Source organism: Camarhynchus parvulus, chromosome 7, assembly GCF_901933205.1.
Source record: "Camarhynchus parvulus chromosome 7, STF_HiC, whole genome shotgun sequence".
Taxonomy (NCBI): Eukaryota; Metazoa; Chordata; class Aves; order Passeriformes; family Thraupidae; genus Camarhynchus; species Camarhynchus parvulus.
The window spans coordinates 26313318-26333629 of NC_044577.1; the positions used below are offsets into that span (position 1 = coordinate 26313318).

General features: G+C 44.6%; 1 protein-coding gene across 1 annotated transcript in view; it reads right to left on the reverse strand.

Annotated features, from left to right (window-relative positions):
* The window catches only part of TFCP2L1 (transcription factor CP2 like 1), a 32528-nt gene extending 15529 nt beyond the window's left edge, over nt 1-16999 (reverse strand). Inside the window, exons 1-2 of the mRNA XM_030952361.1 lie at nt 16865-16999; nt 12483-12634 (exon numbers count right to left, since the gene is read on the reverse strand). Coding sequence (XP_030808221.1) covers nt 12483-12634; nt 16865-16926 — 214 coding nt within the window. The 5' untranslated portion in view covers nt 16927-16999. The remainder of the gene's footprint in view (nt 1-12482; nt 12635-16864) is intronic.
* Nucleotides 17000-20312: the final 3313 nt, after the last annotated feature.

Here is a 20312-nt window from a genome sequence, read left to right on the forward strand (position 1 = left end):
ACCAGGGTGCTTGAGGCAGTTGTCCCCCCATGCCACATGGCTGTAACAGCACTGCCTCTGTCTGTCCCTTCTGCCAAAGCAATTCTGCCAAAGCAATGGCTGCGTGAAGAAGTGCTGGCACAACAGGTCCAGGAACAATTCTGCAGAGGATGGCAACTGGGGAAAATCTTGCCATCTTCAGGGAGCAGTCAGGCCTGTAAGGTGTTTTGGTGAACCACAAAAAAAAGGTTTCGTAAGACCTGGAAAGTCGCTGCCAAGGGCATAAATATTCCTCCAGACTTGCGTGGAGGCAGCAATGGGTATTACAGCATGTGCAAGGACCAGTTCCAGGAAGGGAATACACACTCCCACCATCACCCTCACATAAGGAATTTAGTCAATTCAACAGAATTCAGCTAACTGGTTTATGAAATAACATCTCTTCGAGGCTGACAGCAGACAAAGGAGACTGATGTCTCAATACCTTACACACAGAAATTACTAAGACAGTACAAAAGCCCATTGTACTACACCAAGTCTTTACAATAAGCCTGCAATCACTACCAAGGCAGGATAGGATCATTAGGATTAATGGAGTATACGTGCACCTCATGGCTAGCTTTTCTTGTTCATCTTGCTATCCTCCCTTTTCCTGAAAAATGCACAGGGTAGAACAAGGCAGGCACCAAGGAAGAGACCAGTTTGGTTTTTCTGGCTCAACCTGCTCAGTATCTTTGCAGAACTGGCCCTGCAGAAAACTGTAAAGCAGATCTATCTCACTCTAAGCAGCTTCTACCAGCAGAGACAAAAATGCTGAATTTTCCGATCTGGATTTAGAAATGGGAAACTTATGACAGCAGATGTGTCAGAAAGGCAGACTGCCTTTTGAGAATCCCACCTGCATGGGTATAGACCATATCCACAGAGCACAGAGATAATTGTGCTTATTCAGCTGGCTGGCAGATAGGAAAAAGAAAAAAAAAGGAAGGACAAAAGAGGCCATATTGAAGCCCCAAATGTTTGCACAACAGCCCTGACGATGTTAGTAGGAGTTCTGCAAACAGGAAATGACCCTTGAATCCAGCAGGTGACTGAGGGCATGGGGAGAGCAGAGAATAAACCATACGAAGTACCAAAATAATCATGGCAACATGCACTGATCTTTACCCATCTCCTGGCACATGAGTAAAACAAAATTACAACAGTGACCTGCCTCTGAAGACTTGTTGGACAACAAAAGAGGATTTTGTAAACCACAGTCCTGAAATTGAGGTCTTACAGACTTACACTCACAAGACTTTCTAATGTTCCCATTGATACATGTTAATATTGCTCATCGGGCAAATTTTAGAGATACATACATCACCAATTCTGTTATATTAGTATAAAAAAGATCAAGGTCAGGTTAAAAAATGTGTTTCTCTCAGAATCATAGAAAAGACCCTTTAGACCATCAAGTCCAACCATTAACCTAGGAATGCCAGGTTCACCACTAAAACATGTCCCTAGTGCCGTATCTGATGTACTATGTACTCGTATGTGCTGTATGTGTTTATCCATGTTGCACTAAGTTGGCTGCTCAGTGATTCAGTCTGGAGATACACTTCACCAACTATAGAGTGAAACAGCTCATCATCTTGAACCCATTCACAGAGCCAAGTATCTCTTGCACTTACAGTACATTCCCCTGCAGATATGAGGCTAATTAATCATTACAGAATATTAATTTAGGTTTTGGAAGCAAGAGACAGTAAAATACATCTGTGACTGTACTCAGGGGTAATAAGGACAGCAAAATGTAGTGGTATGAGCTGTACTATGGAGGAAGGCAATGGTCAAACCAGAAGCATTGTCAGCCATTCAGCAAGTATTTCAGGAACAAGCAGGTTTTTGGGACACCTTTGTGCACTGATACACTCTCAGTCTTTGGTCAGCCTGATCTGCTTATCTTCAGTGATAATGAGACAAAAGAAATTAACAGGCATAAAAGCATCATCCATATTCCTTTCAAACTAGCATCAAGCACTCAAAAACTCTGCAGCCTGCCACCTCCGATCCCCTTGCAGGGACAGGGGCAGAATTGCAGCCTGGAGGGCAGTAGGCACCACACATCTCCACCTGACAGGAGTGATTCACCTCAGAGGGAGTCAGAAACAGATCCTGCAGACCAGTGAAAAAAAAACTGCAGTGTAGACAGAGTTAATGTTAAACAGAAAGCCAAAGAGGAAATAACATGCTTTGATGAAAGATATATGGGTCATCTGATGGAAGCCCTGGAATGCAGTTTATGCCACAAAAAACCTCAATCAAAATGGTATTTTATGCTAACTGCTTTCCCCTTGAACTCTGAATGTTTAACTTGAGTTGCTACATGATTATCAAACAAGACGGCTCCCAGCCAAGCTTCAGAAAACATGATGGTATTTTCCCCTCTCTGTGAAACTCTGTCAGTGAGAATTTGTTCCCAATTCCTCAAAGTTCCTTTATCTATCCATCTTCTGTTAGTGGTTTTTAATTTATTCTCCTTAAAGCTTTCCAGCAAACTCATTGCTTTGTGGCTTATGGTACCCAGAATTTATTAGCATGGACAGTAGTCAGATACTTGTACTTTTATAGCACCAAACTGCTTGGATTATACTTTCTCCTTGGAAAATACCTTCCAAACCTTGTTCACCCTATATTCTCCACCATTGCTACCAGCAAAACTAGTGAAATGGTGAATCACAATCTCAGCCCTGCAATTATTACTGTAGAGAAAAAAGCCTCTAAACTGAGGTGACCACTTGGATGCTGGAAAACAAAATTCCTTTGTAAGATAAAGTGAATAACAGCAATCCAACCTGAAGGAAGCTGAACTCCCCCTGGCGTCCAAGAGGGCAAAGAAGTCACACAAGGCTCTGATAGACAGATCATTTATGAATCCTGCACCGCTGACTCACCAGCACGAGCAGGCACACACTGACAGTTTTCTGCTAAAACTAAATCAGTAACAGATCATTCTTAGTCAGGTGTCCAAATCTGTAAAGAAACATGTCTGTAAGAGTGATTAAACAATCTGCACTTCCAGTTCCCAAGCTAGACTACAACTAGCTAAGCCCAAAACAAAGCTGAAATACAAAGTTCCCCCATACTGAATTTTTCCATGTGTCTCAGATGGAAACACAGATTAATACAGGTCAGACTACAACTTTCCAAGTCAGTATGTGGTGGTAAAGCTGGAGACAGGAGCAGAGGATACCAGTGCTGAGACTAACAGTGATGTGATTGAACAGCCCAGGTCAGGTGTAATACTGGGCACATGCACAGGGGCACCTAAAGCACTTCTGTCACCACCTGAAACAAAGGGGACACTTTGCAAGCAATCCCCAGCACAGCTGATGCTGCAGCAGCCTCCTGCATGACTGTGTGACCCTGTGCTCCCCTCACTCACCACAATCCTTCTTCCCTACCTCAGGCAGAGAACAGGACAGTAATAATACTCAGAAAACCACAACACATTCCTGAGATGCAGTTTGTGTCCCAACTCCATTGAAAGCTTCAGGGGCACCAATAAGAACCCGGGCAGGTGACAATACACTGTAATTTCTATTTTAAACAGACATTCTCTGGGCAAAAGGAAATTCATGTAATCTCCTCCTAGGCTAGAGTTTAAGCAACTCACTTTACAAACTAAGTAGTACCCAATAAAATAGTAACCACCCAGGTCCAGAGAGTTCCTGGTTCGTAATTCATGAAGCAATTCCACCTATCTGAAGGAGGATTTATAGACTGCTTACTTTTTCAAACTTGCATTGTCTTTGATAATTAACACACATTAAGTGTGGTCATGGCCACTTAATGTGGGGCCAGTAGAATTTTGAAGTCAAGCACTTACTACAGATGAAAAATGATTCTGTTCAGCACAGGAATGATTTCACCTGCTCAAAAGGTACAAGTTTAACAGCTTACTGATTTCCATGGAATTTAGACAGCCACAGAAATTTTAGGCAATTTCTGAATACAAAAGATTATCACTATTTCAAGCTCAAAGTTACATTTTGTTCAAATGTCATTTTACTACACAACCACAATATCCTGTTTGCTTTTCTTTGTTTTGGTGTTACATCTCAAGGGCCACTTGCACTATGCATTTTGTGGTTTTCTGCACAATACACCGATACAACACACTAATTTCCAATTAGGATGCTGATGTTCCAGGCTGATATGACTCAGGCCTAACTTAATCTAACAAAGTAGCCTTTCTAGAAATTAATTAAACCCTAACCTTTGAATAAGCAATATCTCCAACAAAAGTCTGTAGAAAAGGGAAAAAAAATCCCCAAAAACAACAGAGTGTCCTCTTTCTCAGAATGGATCCACATAGCACTAGACAGAACCAGCCTGGAAACTGTTTGATTATTAAGCCAAGCCAATAAAAATTCCATTTAGCAACTTTATATGGACATCCTAAAGAGCGCACAGATAAAGACAAAGGAATGCTGACAGTCAAATGCACCATGCAGAAGGAGAGGGAGGGAAAAAAAACCCCAAGCATTTATCATACCAAACCAAAGCATATCCAGCAGGCAGGAGGATCACCTTTGAAACAGCCAAACACAACTATTCAGGGCATCAGGCACACACAGGGATTTTTCTGACAAGAAAGATTAATGAGCCCTCAGGGTAAACAGACAAGAGTGGCAGAGCTGGCATGTGAACTTGCATGCTTGACGACACACACCTTTTTATCCAGTCACAAGCTAAAATAAAAATTAGCATAAGACTTGCTCAAGTGTCCCATGTGTGGACACTCTGCAGGACAAGAAGCAAAAGCAGAACCCTCAGTCCCTGAACCACAAATGACAGTGAGATATTCTGCAGTTGCTTACTGCAGCCTCATTTGACAAGATGCTGTAGATGTTTATCCAGTGGATATTTTGAATTCACCAGCTACACAATAGGCCACCCTGGAAGTTCCCACTATGCTAGGAACATGGAAATCCTGCAAAGGAGGGCAAGCTGTGGGCCAAGAAATGCAACAGGAACACTAGAGTCATTCTAACACTGCAGGCCCATCTTGCCCCACATCCCATCTTCAACACAGCAGCCAGAGATGAAGCAGGGTCAATAAAGCCAGCCTTTTCTTCCTTGCCATAGCTTCTCAGTTTCTGGTATTCACTGTCCAGATTGCATCTACATTGAGCTGCCCAGCTATAACCAATGCTCATTAACTCTTTTGTGCGGTCTCCTTCTGAATTTCCTTGTAGTGTGGCAATCAGAACCACAATTTCCACACACCTTGCTTTAGCACTGACAGTCTGGGCCTTCACCTGCCTCCTGCTTCTCCCCTTGAACAAAGTCCCCTTAGCTGCACCATATTTTGGTACCCAGGAGTTCAACACTGAGGATTCCTGCTCTGCTTGCTCCTACCATCAGGGCACCAGTGCTACAGGAACACAGCACAGCAATTCAACTCCTAATTCTACCATCACACCACAGAGCTTCACCCTCATTATGCCCCTTTTATGTTTTTCCTCCTTTTACAATATGCCCCTAACTCAAGGGGGTTTTCCTTGCCCCTTTTTTCTACTTCCCTACCTCTTTCTTGTGGGAAAGCCAAAGAGCTCCCTGGGAGCCAAGTTTGCTGCAGGAAATCTTCACTGCTCATTTACTATATGAACATTTTTCTGAGTCCTACTCTCCACAGACTTTTGAAGATGGTCTATTTTACAGTGGTGACACTCCATAGCTAACAGGCACTAACAGAAACACTCCTCATTTACAATGGTTTCCACTCAAGAGAGGGAGGTGCATTTAAATCCCCAAAGTCTCACTTTGAATCAAGGACACAAAACAAGCCAGTGGACACAAAAACTCTTCTAGTTGTTAACTTCACTGTGTGCACTTTGGGTTTCTTTTGCATAGACTTCCACTTGATCTCACCTAAGCTAAACTGTGTTATAAACTTTGATTTTTAAAACAAATTAATCAGTGAAAAAATTATGGACCTCCAATGGAAAGCTGTAAAAAATACCTCCTGTGAAAATAATTTCTTCCTGTATTTCCACTTCTTTAGCATGTACTTGAAACACCCAGGATTATCTTAGTCACATCTGTCCAGCTCAGAAAAACTCAACCCTCTCTGTGTAAGTAAAAAATACAGGCTTTTTCTGGTTTCAACCTGTTTTAAGTCAATTTGGACAACAGGTTTTATAGCTTTGAAGGAGTAGCTTTGTGTGTAATATTTACTTGAGTTTTAGATAACTAAAATGCATGGTCCTGGGTGAGGGGGCTGACGAGGGATGCAGAAGAGCTGAGTATGACTCCTGACCCCACCTAGCAGCTCCCTTAGATGCCCTCAGGTTAAGTCCCTTCCTCCACCACATTTCTGCAATAGGAAACTGGGAGAAGCCAGTCCCACTCCCACCCATGGCTGCTCAATCAGGCTGCCACCACAGGGCAGGGAAGGAGATGGGATCAAAGCTGACTGTACCTTCCACACAAACATGGCACCAAGCTGGGACAGGAGGAATTTCATTGCTTGCTGTCTAGTTTCAGGGACACATAAATGCTCCATCGGAAGCAAATAGGAGAAAAAAAAAAAAGGTGCTTTTTTCCCCCCTACCTCTTAAGGAAAAAAAAGTATATTCTCTTATAAAAATGTATATTATTCCTACAAAAACAGCTAATCAGGTCAAACCTACAGTATTTCTCAAGCTTCCTACTGCTACCTAAAATGTGATCTTTTAGGGCACAAATTAGAGGAGGCTAATTGGAAAACTTCTACATCATCTCACACTGACAGTAACATTCACACGAACATCAAATCCCGTAAAATCACAGGCAAAAAAACTCTCTGTCATAATTAAAGGAATCTCAAATAGATTTGGACAATAAGGTAAAGTAAAAAAATTATGTGGAATGTCAGGAAAAAATCTTCCCAATATTTTCATACTTCTTACTACACTCTGAGGAACTTCTGAGCGCTCCCTTTTTTCACAGATATTGAAGATTTGTGGGGGAACAAAATGCAGTCTAGGGGCTTCCAGTAGGATTTGTGCACAGGCTACAATCCAGCAAGCTCACAATCCCATTTGAATTTCATCCAGATGTTAGCAACAGAAGAAAGGATTACAAAAAGAATAGAAAACAGCCTCTTGGTTAAAAGACAACTGAGATTCTAGCTTCCTCGGGACAACAGAAGTCAGATGCTCTACTTACACAGAGGTGCCCTGTCATCTGAAGCAAGATTCATGGTGAGCTTTGGGATGGTGTGGTTTGGAGACAGGGTTGTTTATCCTGGGCTGCCAAGTGAAGACAGAGCTGCCAAACACATGGGGAAATTGCTTCTAGCACAATTAATGGCTTCAGCTGAGACACCAGAACCTACTCAGAGCTGTCTTCAAAGTCAGGCAGGAGACAAATTCCTTCTCCAAAGATGAAGTGCGCCACAAGAACCAAAAACACCAAAAGCCACTTTCAGAAATGGGAAAGACAAATTAGCATTGTTAGCCATTTCATTTTTTAAGCCGTCCAAACCCAAGAACAGAGTGGAAAGGGGTCAAGGAGCAGTATGGCATCCCATAACGATTAGGTGAAAAGGATGCATGGGTGGGTGGGCAGGAACCAGGAGCACCTGGTACTCACAGTCTCAATGGCACAAAGCCACTGTTGTGCCTGTGATCTCAGGCAAGGGTGGAATCTTTGTCCACATGGGAGAAGCCACCAGCAGCAGAGCTCCTACACATGCCCAGGGCCTGCTCAGTGATGGCAGTCACTGTTAGGAAAAGAGGTAGTCCCAGCACAGGACAAAGCAAAAATATCCCCATAAACAGAGCTATAATTAAACCAGAAGCACACACAGCCAGAGCTGGTCACTCAGCTTTCTCTACACTTCATTTAGGCAAATAAAGAACCATTCCAGGAAAAGTATAAACATCCAGGCAGTTGTGACCCCATAAAAACTCAATTACGTAGGAGTTAACGTCAATATAAAACAGCTTTTTTCATTTACTGTAAATCTCAGTGTTTAAAACTGGGTTCTCTTGCTGTAGATTAGGCAACCAAATTTGAGCTTTAGACTTTTTAAGGGAGACAAAGGTTCTCTTCTGCCTCCTGCTGTAAGCAATTTCATCTCCTACTCAAACAATCAGGCATCTACTCCAAAGTATCCTCTTGCCCAATGCCTCCTGCACCTTTCTTTGGAGAAGCAACCAGAGCACATCTGCAGTCGAGCTGAGGCAGGACAACACCTAACAGATTTTAACGCAGCACCACTTAAAATGTACCAGTTTATGCACACACATCTTGAATCTGGATATATGCCTTGGCATGCTGGGGGTGAAATTTGGGCTTGTTTAGGTGTGACCCAGACTCAAGCCCATCATTAGGTTTATGAGGCATCACCTGCTAATGCACCTCTACAGCAACACTCCCAAAATCACAGGTCCTCTCAGATATTAGTGGTTTTCCTTCATGGCCTAGGTTTTGGCTCGTTTGCCTTCTGAACCATCTAGGACTGGCACTAAGGCTGACTCCTGGAAGATGCCATAAAGCAGGGGTGTCCAGCCTTCCAAACCCTAGCCAGCTGTACACTAAAGTCTTTGCAGAGCCAAGAACCACAAGTCACACACTGCAGATTGGGAGAGCTGAACAGAGCCCAAGAAAACTTTACAGGGAGATGACGGCAAGTTACTCTGAAGTACCTCTGGGACTCTGGGCTGGATCTCGCACACAGCTCTCAGTGACCCTCTGCCACCAAACTTAGCCTCCCTCCATTTGAAGTAATTACCATCTGAAGTTCTGAGCCAACCCAACACTGGTCATGAAACAAAATCATGACTTGAACAGCTCACAGCCCCATGTGGTTCTGGCACTACAAGCCGATTCCCTTGGGCAATGACTTTCAGGTTTTTGTGATTTTTGACATTTTCCTTTTTACAATAATGACTTTATTCCTCAACTTTATTAGCATTCAGATCTACTGTACACAGTGCTTGTTTCCTCTCCATTCCTTCTGCTGCAATTTCTGGAACCACCTTTCATTGCATCCAATTCTGTCCATGATTGAAACTGGTTTCAACCAGCCGTGGTCAAACCACACCCCATATGACCATGGAATATGCACTGCATCAAGCCATCTTGCTGAAGCAGTGGTTTGTAATATGGTTGCTGGTTGATTGTTTGTTTGAAAATCCCTATCCACAAGAGACACTGAAAAGTGCCAAAAGGCAGGCTAGTTCCAGAAACATTAGGATGTTTGTACTGCAGACTTCTGGACAATGTAGTTCTGTTGACAGATGTGATCCCTGACCAAAGAAGAAACGCCAGCAGCAGCTTCCAGTGCAAGGACAGCACCTTTACCAGTCTCATGGACTGAAGGTGGAGTGGTATTGAGACACCTTACTAATAAGCCTGTACTTTGTCCCATCAGATGAGTAATCCGCCTGAGATCCAGTAAAGACCTCTTAATGAAGGAACTGCCCTGAGGATCAACAAACTAATACTGAGTTCAATTTGGCTCTAGTCTCCCAAGGAATGTGGGAAGGCAGGAAAGAGATTGGGACTGACAAGTGTAATGAGTCAGTCTTTGGAAACCAAGCTACAGATTTGACTCCAGTTACCTCATTTACAGGCTGGTTCTAGAGCTGTGGCCAGAGAGCACTCATGGTTTCAAACTGGAGCAGACAAACTTGGGACTCTGCCACTGCTGAATGTCCCCAAGTCAACTTAACAGCTAAGCTCACTCCGTTATACTCCCTCACAAATCCTTCCCCTGCCCCTTTGTGCAAACATTGGTCTCTGGTTTCCAGCTCCAGAGTCCTCTCAGCCTCCATCCTTGGGGAGACTCCAGGCCAAAGACCTCTTCCTCCTCAACACCACTGACCATCCCTCTAGGTCTATCCTGCAAGAAGCAAGGCTCAAGAGAGGCCATTATGCTTCAAAAGTCTGGAGCCCTCTCCCACCTGCACTCAAACACAGCCACTGGACAGTCCTCCTTCCTAGCCCATATGAAGTCTTTTCAGATCTCACATGGAAGTCTCCACTGATTCCTCTTCCATCTCTGCTACTCAACGTGGCCTTCAGTTTGCTACCCAGCACTTCCAGCTTTCCACAGCCCATAGGTCAGGTCTGACAGAGATTTCTTCCATGCAGTTCTGCATATGGACATTCCTGAGCTGGTCCACTCACCACCACTGAACCAGTCACATGTGGAGAATGTGTTTCAGGGCAGGAAGCAGAGCTGCTTCACAATGACAAAAGGTCATAACTGAGGGGTGAAGAGCTAAAGCTGAGAAGGAACATTTGAACAGCAAGAGGCAAGAATCACCCAGCAAGCAGAAAACACCAAAGCCCTTACTCACAGTTTGAGAAAGCAACCACACTGGATGTGAATTGCTTTGTTGGGCTGGGACAGCAACTGTCTTTGTATCTACCTTATTACAAGCCAGCCATGACTGACACACAGGCAGGGCAGAGGGAATTCATTAATGAAGTTACCCATTTGCTAAAGTAATCCATCACAACACTCAAGAAGGGAAGTTTTATGTAACAGTGCTTGGCCAATCCATGATAAACACAGAGGGAGGTTAAGGTGCAAGAGGCGTCCCTTTGCTTACAGCCAGCACAAGCTGATAAGGTATAAGGAATGGTCTTAAATTGCTTCATGAGATGTGGCATTGTAGCTGGGTCACAGTGCTTTGGAGTCAGCCAGTTCTTCCCCCATGCCACAAGCAGTGGTTCCAGAAACCCTGCCTCGAGGTCCCCTTCACACATCTCCTCATGCTCACACAACATAACTCTAGTGAGGGGATTTTCTGACAGAGCCTTTAAATCCTCATCCCTTTTTAACCCATAGCAATGTTCTCACCAACAGCCCACTAACAGAAACTAGACACCCCAGCTGCCCAACTCGGCCCCTCTGCACAGCTCCTGCCTGCCCCATCCCTGCTTTGCTCCTCCAGGCCTGCCCAGATTCGGGCTCTTCTGTATTCTGCAAAGACATCCCACCTTGAGGGATGAAAGACAGATGATATCCAAAAAATGACAATGAAGCAGGAAGCACTAGCAAGATGTAGCAGTAGACAACTCCTTGCAATAGTAAGCAGGACAAAGCCTAACACAATATGGTCTATATAAAAGGCAGTAACAGTCTCACTTTACAAAGGAAAACATGGATTGCTCCAGTCATGCAGTTTTTTTAAAAAACCCATGGTATTGCATTAAGAGTTGTCTCACTTTTTCCCTGCCAAAGTAAAAAAGCAGGCACTGTTTCAAGTATGCTAAAATATTTGGCTGTCAACAGATTTTCATTTTAAAAAAGATTTTATTCCAATACAGGAAAGAATTGTGTTTCATAGGAAGACTGATCTCAATCTCACAATTGATATGCCCCATTATAACCCCCTGGGATCTGCTGTGTTTAGATAAATAAACTGAGATGACACAGTCACATATCCCAAGCATCTTTTGATCCTGAGAGACAGAACAGTGCCAGCTTACATGACAGGAAATATCTCGTTCCTTGGGTAGAGCCTGATCTTTCTGTGGGGGTTCTATGGGTCTACCAGCTGTCAACACAGATCCAGCAGCCAGCTGCACCTGAGGTCAGAGCCCAAGGGAGGTCAGGGCTCCAATTACTACTAGCATTAAGAGAACTCTATCCAGGGAGGCACCCAAGTGAGCATCCTACTCAGGGCATGAAGCTTAGAGATGAGCCAGTATCCTGAGGCAGGAGAGGATCTCAGAGAGAGGGCAGACAGCTTTCAGCTTGTTGTTAGGCCCTATTTTACAGCTGGCAGAAACTGAGCGAAAATATGTTTTAGCATAATCTGTGCATGGAGAGGTCTGATCCCCTCAAGACCCATGCACAGGAGAGGCTTCAAAGTGACAGCCAAACACCAACCACAGAGTGTCTGCAAAAATGCTGCCAAAGTGGGGAAAAGAAAAGAACACAGAGAAACAAAGTGTTTATTCAGAAGTATGAACCAGTCTGCGAGGTCGGCTGTAGAGGGCCTTGCTGCATGGAACCCCAGCAACTTGTCAAGTTAGGCACTGAGCAGAGCCACCAGCCAACCTGTTGGAGAGATGTCACTGCCCAGACCTCAGAGCAGCCCTTGGATACCTGCTAAATCATTCCCTGGCTATGCCCTCCAGCAGTGCCAGGGGACTTGCAGCAGTAAGAGCCCTCCCCAGTCCAATGTGCTTCAACAATCTGGCCTTGTGAGATGAAGGCAGAAGGCTGCAGCTTTAAGCGTCTGCGATCAAGCCAGTACTTTGCCACAGGGAACTGTGCATGCTGTAACACTGCCTTAATTCAACAGTTAAATCAGTGGTATTTCATTATTTTAAAACAGTTGATAATCTGGTAGTCAAATGTGGAAAATTAAATATTTCTCCTTTCTTCCACCCCCCTCCCCACTTCTACCCCTCTTTTCCCATCCCGCTGCCCTCCCGGTACGGGATCAAATCCCATGAACTGCTCCCAGGAAATATCCTCTCCTTCAGTGTACTGCAGACCCTACCTTGGTTGAGGTAGGTCAGAGTCTCTTCGTGCAGTTTCACGGCGGGGGAGGTGGCTGTGCAGAGGACGTACTGAAAGGGTGGCAGCTTGGCATCGTTCTCAGGAGACAGCTGCGGCTCTTCCTGCTTGAAGATCGGCAGCGCAAGCACATCTCTGCAATGTACAAGTTATACACAGTCAGAAAGAGCTTATGGGCTATCCTAGCCTCAATCTGCATCTGGTTCTCATGATCTGAGATATTGAGGGTGGTCTCTGAAGAAGCATCAGGTTAAAATGGCTAAAAGAGGAAGAGTTTTGCCTGTTCAACATAACCAGGCAACTTCTGCATCTAAGATATCAGCACTGCATGCAAAAGAACATAGCACTGGCAAAACAGAGTATGCCTAAAAACTAATGCAAAGTTTTAAGAAATAAATCAGATTCACTTTTCAGTTAAGCAGTCTTCTTGATAAGGAAAAAATATATCAAAAAAGATCCTTCATCCTTGTGGACATATTTGATTAAGAGTTCTCAGGTTCTCAGACGAAAGCCTTTCAGAAAAAAAAAAGGCAAGAAAGGGCACTTTGACAGCCAAAAGTCAGCTTCAGATCAGTAAAATGTCTTCAAGTAGCAGCCATGGGTGGGAAGCAGACACAGCTCTGGTGTACAAAGGAGATATTCAGGTAAATGATGGCATGAATGGCTGGATTAATTTATTCATAATATCTCCCTGCTTTCTAGTAAACCTGGTCCCAAGGAATCATACAGCTCTTAAGTCAGCACTGGGCTACCTTTGTAAATGCACACACAGGTGTGTGGGAGCAGCTTCACTAGGACCTACACATAGCCCCAGCTCCCACTTCTTTACAAAATGCTGACAGCAACCTGCCTGCTGATTTAGTCCCAGGCTGATCCCAGCCCACACTAATCCTCAAGCAGAACTGGTATTAGCAAGGCTGAGAGCGCAACAAATGATGAGTTGATTAGTACAAAATGAGATGTCAGGAATAAGCATCCTTATCTCAGCCTGTCTGACACTGAAGAGCCACATTAGCCTTCCTAGGCCACTAATGCTGCTGATCACTGTGTCCACCTACTTAAAACATTAATACCCTTCCAAATTAGGAGGATTATACTGAACACGGGGACAATTCAGAACAAGTGATTCTTTTTCTCCTCTATTTCTTCCAGATGAGTGAAGACTCGAGATTCTCTTTACACAGGCTGTAGTTTGCTCCTTTTGACAACCCCATACACAAAATGCTCTAAGAAAAACCATCCAGCACGTACAGGCACGCAACCTGAAAGGGCATTAAGAATTTTTTCCTTGCCTGTTCAGTTAATGATCCACTTATAGCACTCACAACCTTGAAGGCTACCCAGGTCATCAGTGAAACAGTGCAGCAGTTCAGAGTAAACTGCTCAAGTGCCTGGTTCAAACACAGGTACTCCTGTTTAATAGAAAACAATGCCAGAGAGCAAATTGTGCCATTTCAGATGCAGACAGAAGAAAAGAAACACCCATCTCTGTTTCCATTCTCTCTTCCAACCCCACGCATCCAGTATTATCAGCCACTCGAAGGCATCCAGCCCCATTTGCTTCCTGGCATTACTGACATAATCACAGTTCTTGCCTAACTGCTGCCACAGAGAGGCTTTTTTTTTTTTTCTTAGTGATGATTTACTACAGCAATGAAGTGACAGAAATGCCTGCAGTAGATTTCTGAAATAGATAGCATTGCTCCACACACATGCAGGATCTGATACTGCTCCGGAGTCATCTCACTCAGCCCGGAGTCATCTCACTCAGCCCGGATGCCAACATTTGCTCCTGAGGATGCCAACATTTGCTCCTAACCCGCTCTGCACAATGCGCTCTGAATGCCTGTGGCTTTACAGATGAGAACAGGTCAAAAACTCCAGCGCGCAAAAACTCCTGCAGTCTGGCAGAAACAGTGCACAAAATCTGGCCTGGGTTTAACAGTTAGGGGTGAGGAATTTGTACATACACTCACCTGAAACAGTTGAGAAATTTAGGCACGGGGAAGTCAAAATTTGAACACCATATTTCACATCAGGTTCTCTGCACCCCTACACCTGCCAGCACAGCTGTCTGATCGCTGAATTCTGCAAGCATGGAGGAATCCATGACTTGGTTTCTGGAAAGCTTCACCATATTTAAACTCGAACAAAGCCACACAAGTTAAAATCACATTTTTATTCCTAGAGCATTTAAACTAATGGCCTGTGCTGTAACTGCTTTGGGTCAAGACCTTCTTAAGCGTTCGACCTTATGGTAAGTGTTTGGAACTCAGAATGAGGTCAAAAGAATTTTTAAGTATATAAGACATCACAACACTTATTCAACTCTTCACTCAAGAGCTGCAAATCAAGTTTAGGGAAAAACAGGCTTTTACAACAGTTCCTGTCCTTAATTAAAAAAAAAAAAAAAGAAATATTGAACTCCTTAAAACTTTCCCAATTTTCACCGTTATGCTAAAGATTTACAGTTCTGGACTTAAATAACAATTAGTTTGCATACCTGGAAGGAGAGAAAGTTAATTGAGAGTTCAGTCAGCTGACAGAACAGAGAGCAAAACACATACTGCGTTTTCATTAAAAATGACTGAAATTTTATAAGACTTTTTCTGTAGCATCATCTTGCTACTGCTACAAATATCACTGAAGTACAGCAGAACTCACACGGCTGTCTCAAATACACAGAAAGCTCTTGATCTCTGCAAAATATTAACTTACACAAACTTTTCTTACAGCAACTTCAAATACTGTACTATTTCAGTTTCTTGTAGTCACTACAAGGCGGTATGGAAAGCCTTCAGAAGGGCACTGCTCAGCAGAAAAATGCCCCTGTTAGAAATGCATGTCTTGGCACATTCTCATGGAAAGTGAATTGGCGAGAATTAGCTATCTCTACATAAAAAAACAAGGGTTTTGTTCAACCAACCTCCCCTGAAACACCTGAGGGCATTGTTGCCATAAAAGTCGCTATAGGGATTTTAATTCCAGATCAAACCCACCACTTAACAGAGACAGGTACTCACTAGAGCTGAAGTTTGTTCCCAAAACACCAACAGGTCACCTCCATACCAACAGCCTCCCTGACAGAACAGATCTCCTTTATCCTCCAGCTAGCATCAAGCCAGCAAAAATAAGCTAATATGTTTTCTGGCCCATTAAACGGAATTTAAATTGTGGAGTAAAGCCTGACCCAGACCCGAAGATCTTGTAGCACTCCTGCTACAAATCCATGGAGTTAAATGCAGCAGCCTGACCACCGTAAACACTCTCTAATGGAGAATATGCTGATGCTCCTCTGCTAGAACCATTTTCACTGTCCTAAACGAATCAGATTTGCAAGTGCAAAGCAAGAGAGAAAAGACTTTTGCCACATACAGTTCGTGAAACTGAGTTATTGACATAGAAGGAGGAGATGAAGAATCTTGTACGAAGAAACGGAAAAGCTGCCAGAAGGTAAGAATCTCCCAATATTGTATCATTAGAAAATGGGAAATTATTATTTAGTACAAAATAAAATTCCTTTGCAAGTACACTGATAGGCAGCAGGAATAGTCAAGATAGCGTGTCTCCTTGAAAGAGAAGTATTATCTGCGTTCGAAGTGCTTCCCCAGACAAACTCAATGTTCTCTCAAGAGTGGTTATTTGGGGGTACATTCGAAAGTCAGGGTTCTTGGGCCACGGCCAGGTTCTCCACTGCCACAATTCAGCAAAATCCCACTCCAGCAACCGCCACCAGCTGACGGCTGAGCTTTACATCTTCAGAAGGCAAATAATTCACAAGCACCCAGCAAAAAGGGAACTCCCAAAGTTGCCTGCTTTGACATCGTTTGGAGGGAGGAAACACGGGTTTGTGCTACACATGTCACAGACTATTGTTTAGCAGCCCTTGTACTTAAATTAGGCACATTTAATTGAACGCAACTGTGCGGAAGCAGGAAAAAGCTGGTTTAGGCAAGTTCAGAAAGTGAAATTCTGCGCTTTTCACACATCGTCCTAAAACGCAGAGAAAGAAATCCCATCCCCAGAAAACTGGGTGCCTTCTCAATTTGCCAGCAGGCGTTTTCCTCAGACCTCCGACAGCGCTCCGCCACCGCCGCACCTCCGCTCTCGGAGCTGCGCTGCCCTAGCCCGAAGAAGAGGGAACGCGGCACAAGCAAGAGAGCAACGCTGCAGAGAGCTGCCTAACCAAGCGCTAAAAAAAATAAAGAAGGGAAAAGAGAAAGCAAAAAAGGAAAACGGTCTCTCGGACAGAGGGAGCGGCGCGGCGGGGCACCGGCAGGGAAGGCGGCGGGCGGGCGGCCGCGGGACGGGGGCACCGGACCGAACATGCACCCGGTGCCAGGGCCGCCGCCGCCCGGGACTCACCGCAGGTAGCTGCCGGTCGAGTGCTGGTTGTAATGCTCCGGCTGCGTGTGCCAAAACAGCATCTTGGGGGCGGCCGGCAGCGGTCCCTGCGCTGCAGAGCGGCGGCCGCGCTGCCCTGCCCGCCCCACGGACGCCCCGCACGGCTACCGCCAACTGGAGCCGCGACCCCGGCCGCTCCCGGCGCTTTTATGGCCCAGCCCCGGCGGGCGCGGGTTGGCCGGGCCGGGGCGCCGCAGCCCGGCGAGCCCTCCCCCGGCCCGCCCCAGCGCCAGCCCCGGCCCCGGCGGGCACGGGCCGCGCAGCCCCCGGGGCGGAGCGCCGGCCCCGAGGACGGGCCTGGCGCGGAGCGCGGCGTGAGGGGCCCGGGGGCCGGGGTGGCCCGGGGGGCCGGGGTGGGCCGGGCGCCGCAACCCCGGGGCGGCCCGGGGCGATCCCGGCTGTGCTGCGGCTGCCGCCTGAGCTCTCTGCTGTGGTTTGAACCGGGCCGCTCGGTCCTACACCAGTGTGAAAGTCCTGCTCAGGTTCCTCGGAGGTCCCTACTTTCTTTAAATGAACGACAGCTGATGGCTTTAGCTCTCTGCTGTCTCTTACTCTCCCCTGTGCCTCAGGTTAATGCGACCTTTGTGTCAGGGGGTGTTTTCCAACTGAGAGAGCAAGAGGCAAAGTTTGCCAGACGAGGTGGATGAAGAAGAGAACAGTGTCAGAGACTGAACTCAGCCCTAGCCCACTGGAAACCCTCCTGTCCTTTCTACCTCAACTCCCCCACACAGTACGGAGAAATCTGGTTCTTTTCCATTTCAAATTGCAGATCCTGATCCTCATCCACAAAGCAGCCCACAGCTGTCATTTTCCTAACCCGCTGCTCTCAGGGCATCTTCATGTCCTACCAGTCCTTCTCTGGTCTGATAGTTTGCACAGGAGGGAACAAAAGGGTAGCGGGACTCCCTGTTTAGTCATTTCATGCTGTCTGACCACCAGCAGAAATAGGAACAGATCCTTAGTTACTCTGAGTCATTAAACATCTTTCAGTCAGTTTTTCAGGAGAGCGCTTCCTATCCCTGAGATTCCTGGTCAAATTTCACCTGTCAGATTTCACCGCCAGATGAGTTTTTTCAGATAGATGAATTTTCTATTCTCCTGCCATGATTATAGAATATTGCTATTGTCATAGCATTTATAGATCATAGTTAGGTCAAGCCCAATAGAGTCAGATGCAATATAATGATGATCACTGGGGTTTTGTATCTTGAGATAAAGAACAAGGTAGCCTGAAAGGTAACTAAGCAGCTTTACAGAGATTTTATGAGTCTAAAAGTTTTTAGGATGCATTGTTTATATCTGCTTGTTAATTTCAGAGTAAGAAATTGCACAAATCAGTGCACCTTTACAGTACCCTCAGTTACTACACAGTTAGACAAACACTGGCTCTGGCAAAGCAAAATGGCTGGAGTTATCTTTTTTATACTCTCGAAAATATTTAGCTCTGCTCACACAACATCTGAGACCTTGATTAAGCATAGACTATATATAGCTGTTGGACAGAGAAACAAGGCAAAGTTTGCAGAGCTGTCCAAGGACTTCTCTAAATAGTAAATATCCTTCCACAGTTTAAGTAGTTCACTGCGCCTACTGGGGAAATATGGAGTTCTATGTAAAAGTAACTTGCCACACTGTATGAAACAAAGGATCCCATCAAGTCTGGCATGATATATTTTCTTTACTATCCTTCTAGAAAGTATATATGTTGGAGTGAAAACTACTTTAAAATGATTCCACTCATTTCCTCTGTAGCCTGTTGATGAATGTAGAAAATAGGTTAAAGTCTACTAATTAATTTTACAGAGATTCTGGCAGCAGCTCTGTCTTCTAAACATTCCTGTCCTTCCCATTCCTTTCTAAGCCAAATCTGATGAAGAAAAAGACTTCCTTGTTCTTTGTCTACCTCTCCTGAAAGAAATCTCAGCCATTTTCTGATCTAACTGCTGCTCTTCCCCCACTGTGGAAGTTTGTACCACAACATCAAATACCTTCTCCTGCCCTTCAGAACCCATCACATAGGCCAAATCACATCACATAGGCCAAATCACCCTCTGCACCTCTTACTCTGGGGCTCCCAGTATCTGCTCTTCCTCTTATCTTAACACAACCCCTCACTGAAGAAGTCTTGTCCACCACGGCTTTGTCACCCAAACTTCCATTTACTCTCCTACTTCCTCCCAGATTAATTTCTTTGCTGTGCTGATTGCTTTTCATCTCTCGTTTTAGATGCTTGTTCAATTTGCCATGGTAAAATACTTTGACCATATGATTAATTAATTAATGATCGTTTGATGGATTTTTCTACTTGAGGTAATGCTATGAAGGGACCTTGGGATACTTTTTATGTTGAAAAAAGGTATTTCAAAAAAGAAGTGTCTTTTCCTGTGGATGTTTGTACCTGGAAAGTCAAGTAGTGAGTTCAGTCCAAAAGTTCATTCTGCTGCTTCACTGTTCATTGCAATCCCTTTAGCTAAGCACTGAGTGGGAAACATCTTTCATCTGCTTCACTGAAGAGTCGAGAGGTTTTGGTCAGCTTTTCAGCAGCTGGAACCAAACTAGCAGAATTTGCAGTGAAGTGATTGAGATACAGTCACATATTCAGTTACCTTTCTGCTCTGGAAGAGCAATGTTCCCATTAGCCAAGGGTCTAAATGGATTTGAGCATTGTAACACTGTAGAGATGGCTACAGATCTATTTTAAAAAGAGTGAAACACTTCACTCGCATGAAACTGAAAAGAAACAGAACATCTCTATACCTTTATGAATTCCATCACAAACATCTGAGTTGCTTCTGGGAAGTCTACCAGGACGTTCTATATCAGTTTAGCAATTTTGTGTTCACAAAGCCCCAGATAAAGGATCAAGGGTGAACATTATAGTGTACCCAAGAGCTCCCAAAAGCAGCCACTTATTCAGGGATTGCTCCACCTCCCTCCTGATGCACAGACCATTGAATCTGGATGAACTGTAGGGATCTGAAATGACCTGCAGAGACTTACTGAGGTAGTCATCCAAGCACTGAATATGCTCTTATAAAAAATAGTCAGCCTGTTCCTTTGTGTTGCCTTTCTGTGTGCTTTAGCTCACAGGTTTCCAGCCTTTGGCTTGGGGATCCTTCGGGGAGTTATATTGAAGGAGGCTCTCCAAGATAACCAAGAAATGTGACTGAGCTATGACTGGCTAAATTTGCTCAACTTTCCCTGGAAAATACTGAAGGCACCAGAAAATAGAAAGGACTGCAAACCTGAGGTTTTAATCAACAGCAATATTATGAATGAAGAAAGGAGCAGCTTTTACACAGCCCTTATTGCTTTAAATTAGAAAAAGCATTGCTTTGCCTTTGACAGCATTTGGGACTGCTTCCAGTGGCAAGTACAGGCTTTCACAGGTAGCCCACTGACCCTCAAG